Source organism: Notechis scutatus, chromosome 2, assembly GCF_049901735.1.
Source record: "Notechis scutatus isolate UNSWTSFEM ecotype Mainland chromosome 2, rNotScu1.2, whole genome shotgun sequence".
Classification (NCBI taxonomy): Eukaryota; Metazoa; Chordata; class Lepidosauria; order Squamata; family Elapidae; genus Notechis; species Notechis scutatus.
Genome location: NC_142010.1, coordinates 11,712,603 through 11,729,949, shown reverse-complemented (window position 1 = coordinate 11,729,949; position 17,347 = coordinate 11,712,603). Strand labels below are relative to the sequence as shown.

At 46.1% G+C, this 17,347-nt stretch overlaps 1 protein-coding gene across 3 annotated transcripts; it reads left to right on the top strand.

Annotated features, from left to right (window-relative positions):
* On the top strand, positions 1-16,465 carry LOC148131753 (uncharacterized). 3 transcript variants are annotated; one of them, XM_087952979.1, is made up of 6 exons: positions 1-65; positions 2,389-3,140; positions 5,051-5,135; positions 8,847-8,929; positions 11,570-11,696; positions 14,751-16,465. In XM_087952979.1, exons 2-6 carry the CDS (start codon positions 2,421-2,423, stop codon positions 15,713-15,715), a joined length of 1,980 nt encoding a protein of 659 aa, XP_087809105.1. In that variant the 5' UTR covers positions 1-65; positions 2,389-2,420; the 3' UTR covers positions 15,716-16,465. The 3 variants fall into 3 exon arrangements, with proteins under 3 accessions (XP_087809105.1, XP_087809103.1, XP_087809104.1); XM_087952977.1 differs by having other exon boundaries at positions 26-102; XM_087952978.1 differs by lacking the exon at positions 1-65 and having other exon boundaries at positions 2,301-3,140.
* Positions 16,466-17,347: the final 882 nt, after the last annotated feature.

Genomic DNA, 17,347 nt, shown 5'->3' with positions numbered 1-17,347 from the left:
GACCGGCTTCTGTTGCTGCAGTCGCAAAGCAGGGAAGGGCGCAACTCCGCGCCTCTCGGGCCCAGGTAAGTGGGTGTGGGGATCCTACGCTCTCCTTGCAAGGTAAACCCCAAGGCTTGGGATGGTTGGAGCAGGGCGGCGTCCTCTGGCTTGCAATCCGGCTCGGGGAAGGCGGTGGCTTGTTGCAAGAAGGTCGCGCGCGTCGCATCCTCCGGCCTTTGCCCCGGCTGCCCGCGCTCCTTCCTCCGGCTCTAATCTATCTAGTCGGCGTGCGTTGCATAGGATGGCATGGCAATTGAATTGAGTTGCTTTGAACTGAATGTTTTTTGCATTGCATTGCATTGCGTTGCGTTGTATACTGCATCCAGGTTTGGTCACCAAACTATGAAAAAGCTGTGGAGACTCTAGAAAGATTTGCAGAGAAGAGCAACGGAAGGCTAAAACGGTCACAGGAACTGGGCATGGCCAGTCTAGTGAAGAGAAGGACTAGGGGGAGACATGATAGCAGCCTTGCAGTATCTGAGGAGGGAGGGGGGTCAACCTGTTTTCCAAAGCACCTGAAAGCCAGACCAATAATAATAGATGGAAACTGATCAAGGACAGATTCAACTTCCTGACAGTGAGAACAATCAACCCATGGAACAGCCTTCAGAAGTTGTGGGAGCTTCATCACTGGAGGTTTTCAAGAAGAGATTGGACTCCCATCTGTCAGAAATGATGTGGGGGTCTCCCGTTTGGGGGAGGGGTTGGACTAGATGACCTACAAGGTCCCTATCAACTGTTAATCTGTCACTGTATCTGCAGGGCATGGCATGGCATGGAGTGCTTTGCGTTGCGTTGTGTTGGGTACTTCACTCGCACTTCCAGCCTGTGGGGCACTTCTTCCAAAGTTAAAAGAAGAAAGTAGATGTTTGATTGTGAGTGCTTTTAAGTACAGAAGTGGAAGAAACTATTTCTCTGAATCATGGGGCAGCTTTTTCCCTGGGGGATTTTAAGCAAATATTTATTTTATTTATTTATTTGATTTGTCAGTCGCTTACAAGATAATAGATATAAGTATAAACATGAGTAAGGCTACAGGAAATAGGTACAAATAAATGGGGACAATAGGATAGGGATGGTAGGCACGACGGTGCACTTATGTACGCCCCTTGCAGATCTCTTAGGAATGGGGTGAGTTCAACAGTGGTTAGTTTGAGGTTAAAGGAGTGGGGGTTAGAGGATGTAAGAACAGAGTCAGGTAGTGCATTCCAGGCATTGACCACTCTGTTGCTGAAGTCAAAATTTGTGCAATCGAGTTTGAAGCGGTTTACATTGAGTTTGTATCTGTTGTGTGCTCTTGGGTTGTTGTGGTTGAAGCTGAAGTAGTCATTGACTGGTAGGACATGGTAGCAGATAATTTTGTGTGCTACAGTGAAGTCTAACCGTAGGCGATGTAGTTCTAGGTTGTCCAAGCCCAAAATCTCAAGCCTGGTGGTATAGGGTTTCTGTTGCGAGCAGAGGAGTGTAATACTCTTCTCGTGAAATACTTCTGGACTCTCTCGATTGTATTAATGCCTGTTATGCAGTGCGGATTCCAGACTGATGAGCTGTATTCGAGTATTGGTCTGGCAAAAGTTTTGTATGCTCTAGTTAGCATTATATATTATAGCATAATATTGGGCAACTGTGGTTGGAGGAATCCTGCCCTGGGCAGGGGGTTGGACTAAATGACCTCTTGAGTTCCCTTCCAGCCCTAGAATTCTATGATTGCTCAATTATTATTGACTTGCAGATAAAACTAACCAAGAAGGAGTGTTATGCTCCTTAAAAAGTTGGAACTCAGCCAGCCACTCTGGTTGGGGCCAGTAGTTCAACAACCCTTACAGTATTTTGGCTCTGTCATTCAGGATATTGTTTTATGCTTGATGATTTGTCTGGTGTTAATACCCGCTTCATACCAGACAACGATCAAGCAGAAAATAATACCCTAATTAAGGAATTACTAAGCAAAAAAAACCCATCAAAACTAGCAGAGCAACTTAACTGCATTTAAATAGGGAGAAAACCCTACCTTCCCACACACTGATGATGTTACCTAGTTGGGTGGTGAGATGTCTTCAAGCAAACAACTAAGCCCCGGTTAACACCAAGTACTCCCCAGCTTGACTGTGAGTGATGGACATTCTCGTCTATTGTTATCTAATGATCCTGCAATTAGGTAGGAGATGAATCTTTGGATGGGAAGAACTGTTTTTTTAAGAGTCTAATTTTATTTAGAGAAAGGTTGAGAAAGATTCTTAGTTAATAACCAGGGTCTTTCCCCCCCCCAACTCTGTGCAATCTCTGAAATGTTGCGATGTTTCTATCTCTGATGGAACTGATAAACCCTGGAAACTCTCTCTATAGAGCATCGGAGCAAAGAATCGGGGGAAACGGCGATGAAGGTACAATATTTTGCAGGAGCAGAAACCGAAGAAGGAGCAGGAAAGCCAACCAGTCTGGTTCAGCCTCTGTATATGACGGAACTGCCGACATGTGGAGCGTCACAAAAAATCAAAATGGAGCTTCTGAGGGGGACGGAAGAGCGCTGGGAGGCCCAGTGGCAGGAGTTCCTGAGGACGCTCCATCCCGGAAGGGGTGGAAACCCCGTGATGATGTCAGAGGCCTCCCCCTGGGAAGACCCCAAGGCCTTCCTGGCCTCCTTTGAGCAGGTGGCCACAGCCTGCCGGTGGCCCGGAGGAGAATGGACAGCCCGTCTCCGGCCGGCTCTGAGCGGAGGAGCGGAAGAGGCCTTCCAAACCCTGGAAGACCGAGACCAAGAGGATTATGGGAAAGTCAAGGCGGCCATCTTGCGAGGGGAAGCCCTGAGGATGGAGAAGCAGCGACAGCATTTTCGGCAGTTCTGCTGCCAGGAGGTGGCAGATCCCCGGAGGATCCATAGCCAACTCCAGGAGCTTTGTCGCCAATGGTTGAGGCCGGAGAGACGCACCAAAGAGCAGATCCTGGAGCTGCTGATCCTGGAGCAGTTCCTGACCAGCCTCCCATCTGATCTCCAGAACTGGATCCGGGAAGGAGGACCAGAGACGTGTTCCCAAGCAGTGGCTCTGGTTGAGGACTTCCTGAGGAGCCAGCAAGACCCCAAGCCAGGCAGGTGGCAGGTGATGTTATTAATTTATATGAAAAATTGTTCCTACTACCTGAAATTAAGATTGCCTTTTTTTCCCCATTCAGTCTTTTCCAATTCTCAGAGACTGCCTGGATAAGTCCCTGCAGTTTACTTGGGAAGGTGTTCCAGAAGTGATTTACCATTGCCTCCTTCCTAGGGCTGAGAGAAAGGGACTGGCCCAAAGTCAGCCAGCTGGCTTTGTGCCTAAGGCCGCCCAGAATCCCCTTGTAGGGCAGGTGGGTCTCATTAAAATTTAATAAATAAAAGGAAGGAAGGAAGGAAGAGGAAGGAAGGAAGGAAGGAAGGAAGGAAGAAAGAGAAAGAAAAAGGAAAGGAAAGGAAAAGGAAGGGAGGGAGGAAAAGAAAGGAAGGAAGAGAAAGGATGGAAGGAAGGAAAAGAAAGAGAAAGAAAAAGGAAAGGAAAGGAAAGGAAAAGGAAGGGAGGGAGGAAAAGAAAGGAAGGAAGGAAAGGAAGGAAGAGAAAGAAAAAGAGAGAATGAAGGAAGGAAAAGAAAGAAAAAAGGAAAGGAAGAGAGAAAAGAAAGGGAGGGAGGAAAAGAAAGGAAGCAAGAAAGAAAAAAAGAGAGAGAGAGAAAATGAAGGAAGAAAAGAAAGAAAGAAAGGAAAAGGAAAGGAAAAGGAAGGGAGGAAAAGAAAGAGGAAGGAAGGAAAGGAAGGAAGAAAGAAAAAGAGAGAATGAAGGAAGGAAAAGAAAGAAAAAAGGAAAGGAGAAAAAGAAAGGGAGGGAGGAAAGAAAGGAAGCAAGAAAGAAAAAAGAAAGAGAGAGAGAGAAAATGAAGGAAGAAAAAGAAAGAGAAAGAAAAAGGAAAGGAAAAGGAAAGGAGGGAGAAAAAGAAAGAGGAAGGAAGGAAAGGAAGGAAGAGAAAGAAAAAGAGAGAATGAAGGAAGGAAAAGAATGAAAGAAAGAAAGGAAAGGAAGAAAAAGAAAGGGAGGGAGGAAAAGAAAGGAAGCAAGAAAGAAAGAAAAAGAAAGAGAGAGAAAATGAAGGAAGGAAAAGAAAGAAAGGAAAAGGAAAGGAAAGGGAAAGGAAGGAAGGAAGGGAGGAAAAGAAAGAGGAAGGAAGTAAAGGAAGGAAGAGAAAGAAAAAGAGAATGAAGGAAGGAAAAGAAAGAAAAAAAGGAAAGGAAGAGAAAAAGGGAGGGAGGAAAAGAAAGAGGAAGGAAGAAAAGGAAGATTGATGGGACAAGAAGTCACAGTCTCCTGGTTTCTAACTTGATATCTTAAGATCAGATCCATCACATGATGATCCAGTTTACAACTATAACAGTACATGACCATAATGGGCCAGTTCCAGAGGTGAATCGCTTGCCGGTTCAGCCCAGCTCGCTGAATACTAGTTCGGGCGAACTAGTATTTCCGACGATCAGCTGTGCTGCGTGATTTATATTAGCTAGAAAGCAGGACGTCGTCAGATTTCTTGCTTTCTAGCTAATCTAAATCGCGGGGCACAGCTGATCCCCTCTCCTTGCTGTTGTATTTACCTCGGAAGGCTTTCAAAATGCTTCTTTTTTTTCAACGCCCAGGAGGCTTCCCTGAGGCCCACTAGGCCAAAAACGGGCGCGAGGGGGCTGCAAAAGAAAGACTTTGACACACACACCCCAGTCACATGACCACCTGGTCACACCCACCTGGCGACGCCCACAGAACCAGTAGTAAAAAAAATTGAATCCCACCACTGGCCAGTTCCATTTCAGTCATAAGCCAAGGACTACCTGTATTAGAACAGGCTTTCATGTGGCTACTGATCTTTTCATTTCATATCGAAATTGTTTCACTGACGAGAACAGGTTGAAGGGATCCGTAAATGTCTCTCCCCACAGGACTCCCTTTTCCCTGCCTATGTCCTTGGGTTCTGAACTGGGTCGTTCTCACACTTTCAGAGGCCGTTAAAGGAGGATCGCAGGGATTTCTTGGAGCTACGTGAAGAGGCCGAGAGGAGAAGCTTTGAAGATGGCTGTCAAAGAGGTGATGTGAAGTGCAAAATGGCTGCCTCAGAAGTTGCTGCAGATTGGATGAGCTTGTCGTTTCTTATTGATCTCTTGAAAAGCAACCTGACTTCCTAAATCTGCATCTGTTTTTGCAGTAGTGGAAATGTTGATTATTATTATTTTTTTGCAAGGTCTCACATTCTGCATCACATTCAGATCAGAATCGGGTCAGGTGTTCTGTTTTTATTTTCCATTGACCTATTTCTCCTAGGACAAAGCATGTTTCGTGCCCCTGTTGGAGTCTGAGTCCGAGGAGGAAGATGAACAGCTGACAGGGAGTGGGAATGTGGCTCCGTTGGCTGTGTAAGAAACTGGGGAAGGGCAAAGTCCGTCTGGGCAGAGCAGGGGAGAGGTAGAACAAGGGAGGAGTCCAGAGGACGAACCAGGCCCACCTCCTCTTCATCCTAGGGCACGCAGGGAGGAACAGAGAAAGGAGCAACATGGGTTGTGTGGCTTACGGGGAGGAAAGGGCCCTGATTCCCTTCATTAGCCACAGCTGGGAAGACAGTTGATAAGAAAGCCAGGCTGCGTGCAGCAGGCTGCTGGGAGCAAACGTTACGTTTATCCTGTGTTGTCGTGGCTTATCTGTGTTCCTGGCGTCTTCCCAACTGTGATAGTTTTGCTGTGCCTTCAAGTCTGAAATTCTTGCTCCTGCCCTGCCAGACTAATCACTTTAGTTTGGCTTGTTTGGACTTTAAGTTACAGTTTGTGTTGACCATGTTTTGGACTTAATTTTCTACAGTCAAAGGCTGTTCCTGGGAGAGTTTTTCTCCAGCCAGAAGGTAACCTGGACATTGGGGGTAAAGTTGGAGGTAATAGACTCTTATTGCTTATCTGACTGTTGCCTTCGTGCCACGCCCCGGGTCATCACAGCATGTGAGATGTGAGCTGACAGACAAAACCTCATCAAAACAATTCTTCTAATTATAGTGCTAGCACAGTGTTAGAATGCAGGATTGCAGGCTGACTCTGCCCACAGTCTGGAGTTCAATCCTGACTAGCTTAAGGTTGACTCGTCCTTCCGTCCTTCCAAGGGTCAGTAAAATGAGGACCCAGATTGTTGGGTCTAATATGCAAATAATGCTTATATTGTAAACTGTCCAGAGACTGCTGTAAAGCACTATGGGGCAGTATATAAGCATAAACGCTGTTGCTATACATACTCTTCTGCTCCACCTCCCCAAACACTACAAACTCTGAAGTGAACTCAAAATATTCCTTTATATTAGGAATGCCGGCAGCCCCGGCAAAAAGTATATCTTGAAGACTAACAAGTCCGCCGGCCGGAAGATGTATAGTTGTCTGCCACACCTGTTCATCTCCGCCCCCTGCCTTTTTCCCCCCAAAGCTACGGTGGGGTCTCACTAGCAGCAGTGGCTCTTCTGTCCCAAGGACCGGCCCATAGAATTCCACTGCTCTCCTCTCCTCTGCCTTCTGGGCATCCGCACGTCAGGCATGGACCCAGCTGTTCTTCCTCATCAGCCAACCTCCAGACCTGCGGGCTGTTGACTCTCCATCTGAGGGCTGATAGAAGGCGCCGGCTCTGCCTCTGCCTCTCTCTCTCTCTCAGCTCCTTTCCCTCTTCCCCTCGGAGCTCCCAGGTTGCCCTGATGCTAACCCTGATTCCCACGCCTCCTCCTCCTCTGATTCGGCTACTGGAGGGGCTGGCAGTCGACAGGCTACAACACATACATACATGTTCTGTCTCACCTGTAACCACAAGGTGAGAGTCCAAATTTCCAAAGGAAAATACACAAACAGACAGGAACAGGAGCGACAGAGTTAACTTCCTTTGGCTGAATCCGTCTTTGGCAGTTTTCCCAGAAGCTGCCTACCAAGTCTGATAACGAGCAGAACCATAAATCAGGGGCGAACGCCACACAGAATAATTTGTCCGAACTGCTAACTCAAATAAACAAGTTGACCCGAACAGGGATTCAGAGCTAACACGCCCTCTTTTATTTCCTGAGGGGCATGTCAGTCTCTTTTCTCAGTCCCTGATTTGACATTTCCTTTTATGTTGTATTTCACGTTTCTGCCTGCGTCTTTGCCTTGCATCAGACCAGCATTTCTCGGCTTGATCTTCAGCCAATGACTCCGGTATGCTCTCCTGATTATCTGCTGACACCTGAGGCACAATCAGGGAGGAAGATTCTGGGGAGGAAGACGACTCCGAAACTTCCAGCAAAGCAGGCTCAAACCTCAGAGCCAAGTCCTCCTCTTCCTCCTGACTCCCGTCTATGTCACTCAACAAAGCAGGCTCAAACCTTAATGCCAGATCTTCCTCATCACTCGAGCCTGTGTCTTCTGACTGAGCAGGTTCAAACCGCCGAGTCACAACACATACATGTATACGTACAGGTAGTCTTGAACTTACAACCACATTTGAGCCCAAAATTTCAATTACTCAGTGTGAAAATTGGTTAAGTGAGTTTTACCCCACTTTGCGACTTTTCTTGCCACATCTGTTAAGTGAATCACTGCTATTGTTAAATTAGCGACACGGTTGTTTTTCCCCCTTGAATTTGCTTGTCAGAAGGTCGCAAAAGGGGATTTACCAAAGGTAAATCACGTGACCATGGGGATGCTGCAACAGGTCACGCCAGGGGTAGGATTCAGCCGGTTCAGGCCGGTTTGGGCAAACTGGACATTACATTTACTTTTCTGGTTCGCTGAACCCGGTAGTTGAGCCAACTGGCTGGCCCTGCCTGCCTCACCCCTCCCAGGAGTTTCCGTGCAGCCCATTTTGGATGCAGGTAAATGCAGGGCCCGCGCAGAGGCTCTGGGAGGGTGAAAAAAATGCCCCTCCCGGACGTCTGAAAATGGGTTTGTTTCCAGCTTCTGGAGGGCCTCCGGAGCCCGGGGGAGGCTGTTTTCTCCCTCCCAGAGGTTCGAGAGAAGCCTCCAGACTCCGGGGAAGGCAAAAAAAACGACCCTCCTGGAAGTTCTGGTAGGCCGCATCCACCATGCCCACGGCCACCCAGAACCGGTTGCTGGGATTTTTGAATCCCACCCCTGGGTCACACACACACACACACACACACACACGTAGAGAGAAAGAGAGAGAGATGCTGAATAGAGTAGAATAGAATAGAATAGAATAGAATAGAATAGAATAGAATAGAATAGAATAGAATAGAATAGAATAGAATAGAATAGAATAGAATTCTTTATTGGCCAAGTGTTGTTGGACACACAAGGAATTTGTCTTGGTGCAAATGCTCTCAGTGCACATAAAAGATACATTCATCAAGAATCATCAGGTACAACACTTAATGATAGTCCTAGGGCACAATAAGCAATCAAATCATACTAGGAAACGGTCAATATAAATCGTAAGGGTACAAGCGACAAAGTTACAGTCATACATAAGCGGGAGGGGATGGGTGATAAGGAGGGATGAGAAGATATCACCAAGAAAGGATCAAATTAAATACTGAGGGAATTATTAGTTAGGTTCTATTTTGGCAGGGAGGAAGACAAAACCACAGAGAATTTACATTTCAAGAATTTAAATTTTCAGAAAAGCCCATTTTTCTCATTCAATCACTGGTCTTCCTTTGAAAAAAAAAGTCCCTTGTTTTCTAGCTGTGTATGAGTGGTCATTGACACATTTTGTGTCTGTTCATTTTGAACAAAATTGAAAGGGCCATCTCACCTTCTAAATTCTGTTTTCCATTACTTGCAGGCCTTGGAATCCAATCTCCAAATGAAGCTAATTCGACTCTTTTTTCAGAAGAAGAAGGCAGGGTCTCAAATGGTGAGAGAAAGGTAATGAACATGCCTACTTAATCCATTTGTATTATCCCATTTGTGGCTCTAAGAAATGGCTGTGAACTATCAGCCTGCGGCTCATTAAAGCAGCTGCATCTCTCTGAAAATTAAGAGCACCTCAATATTTCAGTCGTCTTCTCTGAGGAAAAAAGTTCAGATATTTGGAGAGATTCTTGAATCACCAATTCACTCATCAATGAGGATTTGAGGTCTTGCTTATTGGTTGTCCAAAATTCTATACAGGTAGTCCTCGATTTATCATCACAATTCAGCCCAAAATTGTTGTTGCTAAATGGAACGTTTGTTGAGGTTGCCCCCATTTTGACCACAGTTGTTAAGTGAATTACTGAAGTTAAGTTAACAGTACAGGTAGCCTCTTCGACTGAGTAGATAGAATAAAAAACGAACAACGCGACAGACAGAACGAACAGAGTAGAATAGAATAGAACAGAACAGAATAGAATAGAATAAAATAGAATATAATTCTTTATTGGCCAAGTGTGATTGGACACACAAGGAATTTGTCTTGGTGCAAATACTCTCAGTGTACATAAAAGAAAAGATACATTCGTCAAGAATCATAAGGTTAGAATAGAATAGAATAGAATAGAATAGAATAGAATAGAATAGAATAGAATAGAATTCTTTATTGGCCAAGTATGACTGGACATACAAGGAATTTGTCTTGGTGCAAATACTCTCAGTGTACATAAAAGAAAACATACATTCGTCAAAGAGTCAAGAATCATAAGGTACAACACTTAATGATAGTCATAGGGTACACTAAGCAATCAAATCATACTAGGAAACAGTCAATATAGATTGTAAGGATACAAGCGACAAAATTACAGTCATACAGTCACAAGTGGGAGGGGATGGGTGATAAGGAGCGATGATAGTAGTTATAGTAGTGCAGACTTTGTAAATAGTTGGACAATGTTGAGGGATTTTTTTTTTAGCAGAGTGATGGCGTTCGGGAACAAGCTGTTCTTGTGTCTAGTTGTCCTGGTGTGCAGTGCTCTATAGCAGTGGTGGCAAACCATTTTGGGCCCCGATGCCAAAAGTTGTGTGCGTGCTTGCACGCTCGCACTCGCCTGCCAGCACCCAGAAGGCAATGCGTGTCCCCCATATCCCCTACGCATGTGTGAGCAATCCCACCCACCCCAGTCCCCCCTCCGCCACCCGCTTAGCTGCACTGCGCCTCACAGCTGATTTTTGGCTGGTTTGAGGCCCTTTTCGGCCTCCCAAAGGCTTGAGGAAGGCTTCTGCAGGCTTCTACATGCTTTGTAGGCCAAAATCTAGCCCCGTTTCGTCACTTCCTGTTTTTCCAAAAACATCCATGGAATGCAGTGTCGGTTTTGCAAACTGCTACACTGCTCCCTCCTCCCTTTCTGCTGGCAACTCTAAAAGACCAGAGAAATATTTTATGAGTTGACAACTGTGAATCTTGCTTCTTGGATTGTGCATTGTAGGTAAAAAAAATTACAGATAGTCCTTGATTTATGATGGGCCGCTTAACGACTGTTCAAAGTTATGACCTACCTGAAATAGGTGACTTAGGATCGGGATCCAAAGGTCCACTGGTCGCCCCTCCCCTTGGCCCGCAGTCACATGATCATACCCGCAGTCACATGATCATACGCACAATCACATGATCATACCCGCAGTCACATGATCATACCTTGGGTGCTTGGCAAAACGGTATCTTAGCGAACAGTTTAAGAGCCACCGGTTTGCTTAATGACCGCTGCAAACAAAACGTGAAAATCAGGTCAGTCATGTGACTGATCTGTTTTATGACGGTTGTGACTTACAACTCCAGGTTACGATCGTAACTCGAGGATTACAGATAATCCTCCACTTAGAGTCACAATTGAGCCCAAAATGTATGTTCTAAGTAAGAAATATGTTAAATGAGTTTTGCCCCGTTTTATGACTTATGTGAGGGACGCGGTGGCTCAGTGACTCAGTGGCTAAGATGCTCAACTTGTCAATCAGAAAGGTTGGCAGTTCAGCGGTTCAAATCCCTAGCGCCGCGTAATGGAGTGAGTTCCCGTTACTCGTCCCAGCTTCTGCCAACCCAGCAGTTCGAAAGCATGTAAAAAATGTAAGTAGAAAAATAGGGAGCCCTTTGGTGGGAAGGTAACAGCGGTTCATGCACGTTTAGTCATGCTGGCCACATGACCACGGAGACATCTTTGGACAGCGCTGGCTCTTCGGCTTTGCAACGGAGATGAGCACTGGCGCCCCCTAGAGCTGGAAACGACTAGCACGTGTGTGCGAGGGGAACCTTTACCTTTATGACTTTCCTTGCTTTCCTCGTTTGCTAAGTGAATCACTGAAGTTATTAAATGAGTAGGATGGTTGTGAAGTAAATCTGGCTTCCCCATTGACTTCCCTTGTTAGAAAGTCGCAACAGGGGACCTCTTCACCCCAGGACACTGCAACCATCATAAATACGAACCACTTGCCAAACATCCGAATGTAAATCATGTGACCAGAGGGACATGGCAGTGGTCATAAGTGTGAAAAATAGTCATGTCCCTTTTTTCAGTGAAGTTCGTAACTTTGAATGGTCACTAAGTGAACTGTTGTAAGTTGGAGGACTACCTGGACCTGTATCTTTTTCTGTTGCAGAGTTGTACAGAACAACCCCAGATGGTTGCGTCTTTGCCAGTCATCAAGCGGCCGCTCTCCCGACCAAGCCAAGAAACCTTCGCTTGGAAAGTCCTCCAAGACAATTGTGAGAACGCTGGCAGCTCGGGTAAGAATTTTCTTCTCAGTGTTCTGACCAAGGCTTCCTGAGACTGTAATTAATCACACTCTTAGTCCAAACAACCCTCTTTTTAATACAATGGATGGGAATTATGTTCATTCCCAGCCTGTAATGAGTCTCAAACAGTCTCTCAAGATAAGCACCCACCTTTATCTCCTTTGAATTGCTGCCAAGAACTAGAGTGCCAAATTAACTGTAAAAAGCCAAACGGAGTACAACGTCCGCACAGAGCTGCAAGGTTTAATCCAAACAGAGTGGACAAAGTTGCTTCCTGCAAAGGCTCATGTCCCTTTGCTCCTCCTTTATCTCTTATAGGAGGGGCCAATCATATCCAAACCTAACTCCCGAGTCACTCCTTTTGTCTTAAATTGTTTTTGCCTTCTGGCAGCTCTGCCCATGCGCACATTGGGAACAGGCTCCCCTTGATCCTCTGCCTCGCTGATGTCAGATTCTGGAGGCTCCAGAGTCAGCACATAACTCCCAGATGGCCCTGGCCCCATCTCTGTATCAGACGCGGGACCAATGTCCGAGTCTCCCAGACTCCAGGACTGGCCCATGTTTCTTCCCACCGTCCGACTCTGCTGCCGTCTCCGCAGGCTGCCGGCAGACTACAACACTCAGGGCCAGAAAATCGTATCAGCTTCACCCGAAGCTATTTATGGCCAGTTTCCACACCACTCTTGCAGCATCCCCGTGGTCATGTGGTCAAAAAAATCAAAACACTTGCCAACTGGAATTTATTTATGATGGTTGCAGCATCCCGCGGGGGTCGTGTGATCTCCGTTTGCGACCTTCTGACAAGCAAAGTCAATAGGGAAACCAGATTCACTTAACAACCGTGTTACTATCTTAACAGCTGCAGTGATTCACTTAACTGTGGCAAGAAAGGTCGTAAAATGAGGCAAAGCTCACTTAACTGTCTCACTTAGCAACTGAAAATTTGGGCTCAATTGTGACTGTAAGGTAAAGGTACAGGTTCCCCTCGCACATACGTGCTAGTCCTTTCTGGCTCTAGGGGGCGCCAGTGCTCATCTCCGTTACAAAGCCGAAGAGCCAGCACTGTCCGAAGACGTCTCTGTGGTCATGTGGCCGCCATGATTAAACTCCCAAAGGCGCACAAAGGAACGCTGTTACCTTCCCACCGAAGTGGTCCCTATTTTTCTACTTGCATTTTTACGTGCTTTCGAACTGCTAGGTTGGCAGAAGCTGGGACGAGTAATGGGAGCTCACACCGTTACGCTGTCAACTTTGGAAGCCATGTTCCATGCTGCCAGTGATTTTAATTAAGTGATTTTAATTAAGTACCTCTAAGTAGACAAAATAAAATTCTTTTGTTAGTTCAAGGTCATTGAGTATAGCGCAGGATGAAATAAGGATCTTACTTTTGGACGGATCGTGATTGGGCCATGTGATGTGATGATGGCCAAGTGGGGATGGATTTGTAGTTTGGGAATGTGTGGAAAGCCCAAAAACTTTTAGATTCGGGATTCCACAGATGTGCCAGGTGAGCTATTCTAATAAAGGTACTTTTGAGATACGTTTGTCTCAGAGTTTACTGATTGGAATGGAGGTTTGCTGGAACGCTGACATTATCCCGAATCTAAAAGTTTTCGGGCTTTGGAAGCCATATTTCATGCTGCCATACGCAGCGCTAAGGATTTGAACCACTGAACTGCCGACCTTTCTGATCGACAAGCTCAGTGTCTTAGCTACTGAGCCACCGCGTCCCCAGTAGTCGAGGACTACCTGCATTGAAAAGAATAACAGACAGACTCCACTATCAACCGGTCCCGTGTGCGTCCACTCGGGGTTGTATGGCCTTCATGTGTCCCCAACTGCTCTTCCCAAGAGCGATGTCAGAGATGACCAGGCTGAATTCGAGGATGGGGTCAAACATGTCATCGGTCATGAGAGATCTAAGTCCAGCCCACCTTGAATGCCTCTTAATTCCTACACGTTTCCCTTGACCGTTAGTAGCTCAGATTTTTGTAGAGAGCATAAGCTTGCGATACATTTTTATACTCATTTGAACTGCCAGAATCTCCTGGATTTCCCCAGTTCTTGACAAGCTATATCCATATAGTTGAGGGGTCCTTGGTGTTCTCTGGGCTTGTATGTCTTCTTGCAAGCATTTCATTACCCTAACTAGGTAATATGTAAGTGACAGCACCTGTCCACCAGCAATCGGCACCCAGATTAGCACAGATTAACTCCAAGGTTGCCTTCAGACCAACAATCAAGTAAGCAATACCCCAATCAAGAAATACCAAAGAGCCATCAGTTAATAATCCAACCAAAGAATCCCTAAGGCCGCCCACACCCAGACAGACGGGCAAGACACCAGAATATAAATTGACAGCAAATCCCACTCCCTACTAGTATGGATGATGTTACCTAGTTGGGTAATGAAACTTTTGCAAAAAAAAATAAGCAAGCTCAGAAACCAAGGAGACTCTTACTTCAAACCTGAGCTACAAATATTCTCTTTTATTGGTACATATATAGTTGTTTAGGGGATGCGGTGGCTCAGTGGCTAAGATGCTGAGCTTGTCGATCAGAAAAGTCAGCAGTTCAGCGGTTCGAATCCCTCGCGCCGCGTAACGGAGTGAACTCCTGTTACTCATCTCGGCTTCTGCCAACCTAGCCATTCGAAAGCATGTAAAAAATGTAAGTAGAAAAATAGGGGCCACCTTTGGTGGGAAGGTTAACAGCATTCCTTTGTGCGCCTTCAGCGTTTAGTCATGCCGGCCACATGACCACGGAGCGTCTTTGGACAGTGCTGGCTCTTCGGCTTTGTAACGGAGATGAGCACCGGCGCCCCCTAGAGTCAGGAATGACTACAACGTATGTGCGAGGGGAACTTTTACCTTTACCTATATAGTTGTTTGGAAGCTTGAGGAGGAGGGGCTGGCCCAGAAACCCTAAGGTAGGCTGAATTTAACAAATTCAAATTTGCGAGAAAGAAGCCTGTGACTTGGCAGAACAGGAATCTTGAAAAGAGTCAGCAGATCAGGAAGAAAAATATTTTCTTTCTCTCTGTAGGGGATGGAAAGAGAAGTTTGGTGAAAGTGGAGACTCTTCAGGATGGAGAAAAGAAGGCAGGAGAGGCACATGGGGCCCTTCCACTGCTGAATTTGGGGAATGTCACACCAGTCGTGGAAAGACTGGAGGGAAGAGGCGAATCCCAAACCCGGAACGAATGCGCTCGGCGTGCTGGGAGTTGTACGGATGCCACACTGGAAAATACTACAAACCCCACTTGGGATAAAATGCCCCCGTTCTCCTGTTACGGCAGAAAATACCGCTACAGATTTGAACTTGGAATGCAACCTTCTGGGGAGGAATACAAAACACACCCTTTGTCAGAGGAAAACCTGCTGCCTAATTCATCTTTTTATAAACTGGGGAAAATCCTCACCGCAAATCGAAGCTACGAAGCCTCCGGACACGGGAACGGGAGTGGTTTGAAGATCTTTCCGAGCCTCCGTGCGGATTGGAAGCCGAATAGCGGTGCTGAAAGCGGGAAGAATGTTAGTTGCATGCAGCCGCTGAATAGAATACAAAACTTGGGAACCGAAGTGAGGATCAATAAATGCTTTCAGTGTGGGAAGTGCTTTGCTCAGAAGGGGGATCTTAAGAATCACCAACGCATTCACACCGGCGAGCAACCGTACGAGTGCTCTTTCTGCGGAAAATGCTTCAACCAGAAGGGAAACTTGAAGACCCACCAGAGGATTCATACCGGAGAGAAGCCCTACAAATGTTTGCAGTGCGGGAAGTGCTTCATCCAGGCGGTCCTTTTGAAGAACCATCAAAGGACCCACACGGGGGAGAGACCCTTCAAATGCTCTCAGTGCGGGAAAGGTTTCAACCTGGGAGGAGACTTAAAAAAGCACCAGAGGATTCACACGGGCGAGAGGCCGTATAAATGTTCTCTGTGTGGGAAAGACTTCAGCCAGATGGGAAACTTGAAGAAGCACCAGACCATTCACATGGGGGAGAGATGATAAAAGTGGTCAGTGCATAAAAAGCATGAATGGTGTAAAGCAGGGATCTTGGCAATTTTAAGAAACTTGTGGACTTCAACTCCCAGAATTCCTCTGCCAGCCATGTTATTTTGACAGCTTGAACATGTATGGACTTCAACTCCCAGAATGCTTGCTGGCTGAGGAATTCTGGGAGCTGAAGGGCACAAGTCTTAAAGTTGCCACGGTTGAAGAACCCCGGTGTAAAGAATATGAGAATAGTTATCAGACAAAGAATCCTTGCACCCAGAGAATGTTTGAAAATTTATAAATAATAATAATAATACCTGAAAACACTGAATTATTTAAAAAGTATTTTTCTTTAAATAGATTGTACTCACAAGTGACCCCCAGCTCCAGCTTCAGTTAGATGCTTGTAACCCTAAAGCAGTATTTGTAAATCTCAATACCTTTATAAGACATCCACATGTCAACTCCCAGAATTCCCCAGCTAGCACATATTCTGGGAGTTTGAAGCGCACACGTCTTCAAGCTGTCAAAGTTGAGAAGTTTGGCTAAAAATGTACGGTAAGTAACTCAGAGTGTCAGTCTTCCTTTATCTTAGGATATCAAAATAAATAAACCTGTCTCGAAAAATACTCTTTAGATATTCTCGTTTGTCTGTCTGCCTTGATGATTGACTTAGTTATGAAATGACAATGTTTCATGTGTCAACTTTAATCCCAGGTTTTCTTGTTTTTATGGGGGTTTGTCTCAAGGTGAAGGGTAATGTCAGGGGTGAAAAACCAGGACCAATTAAACTGATTTATTGCTCGTACCTATGCACAGGAATCTACTCAATTAACAATATTATTTTAGCAGTAGATAAGGGTCAATAGAATTCAAAAGGGGTTGGACTTTGTTTGTGACTGTGTAGAGATTCTAGACCCATGATGGCGAACTTATGGCATACGTGCCATAAATGGCACACAGAGCTATTTGTGCTGGCATGCGAGCCGCAGGCAAACTTACCTCACGGCGTATGCGCGCGCCTCACAGCTGTTCTTTTTTTTCCAGCTGGTTTGAGGCCTTTTTCGGCCTCTCAGAGGCTTGGAAAAAGCCTCTGCAAGGTTTTTCAGGATGAATTATAGGCCCGTTTCGTCACTTCCTGTAATACCTCTTGGAGCCTCTTGGAGCAGGATGCTTTGCAGGGTCCCAAAGACTCATTTCTGGTGGAGTTTGGGGGAGAGAAAGAAAGACTTTTGCTGCTTTCCTTGTGTGCAGCCAAAAGCAGAAGAAGAAAGAAGCAGCCCAGTGGCCCGGTAAGGCACATGGGGGCGAGTGGGACAAGTTCCCTTCCTCCCCCCCTTTTCCCCCTCCCTTCACTACCTCATGTTGTTCGCAATGCAAGCGACGCTAAGCCTTGTGTTCCGCGGGCCATGTGGACGGCGCAGCGTTGTGTTCCCACGCAACCTGTATTAATTGCTTTGGGGGGGTGTGCTTTGGGGGTGACATTTTTCTGCGGACCACCAAAATTTTGTAATGGACCACAAGTGGTCCCCGGTCACCATGTCCCACCACGCCCACCCAGCAACCGGGCAGAGAGCCTGTTGCTAAAAATTTGGAAGGCCACTCCTGGGGGAGGGGTGCACTAAGGGAGGCTCAGCCAATCTC

Bases quoted from the DNA above. Each gene is read 5' to 3' on its own strand.
- LOC148131753 (XM_087952979.1), top strand. From the start codon at position 2,421: ATGAAGGTACAATATTTTGCAGGAGCAGAAACCGAAGAAGGAGCAGGA. The intron at 8,930-11,569 runs GTAATGAACATG...TTTCTGTTGCAG, and splicing joins TCTCAAATGGTGAGAGAAAG to AGTTGTACAGAACAACCCCA. The intron at 11,697-14,750 runs GTAAGAATTTTC...TTCTCTCTGTAG, and splicing joins TGAGAACGCTGGCAGCTCGG to GGGATGGAAAGAGAAGTTTG.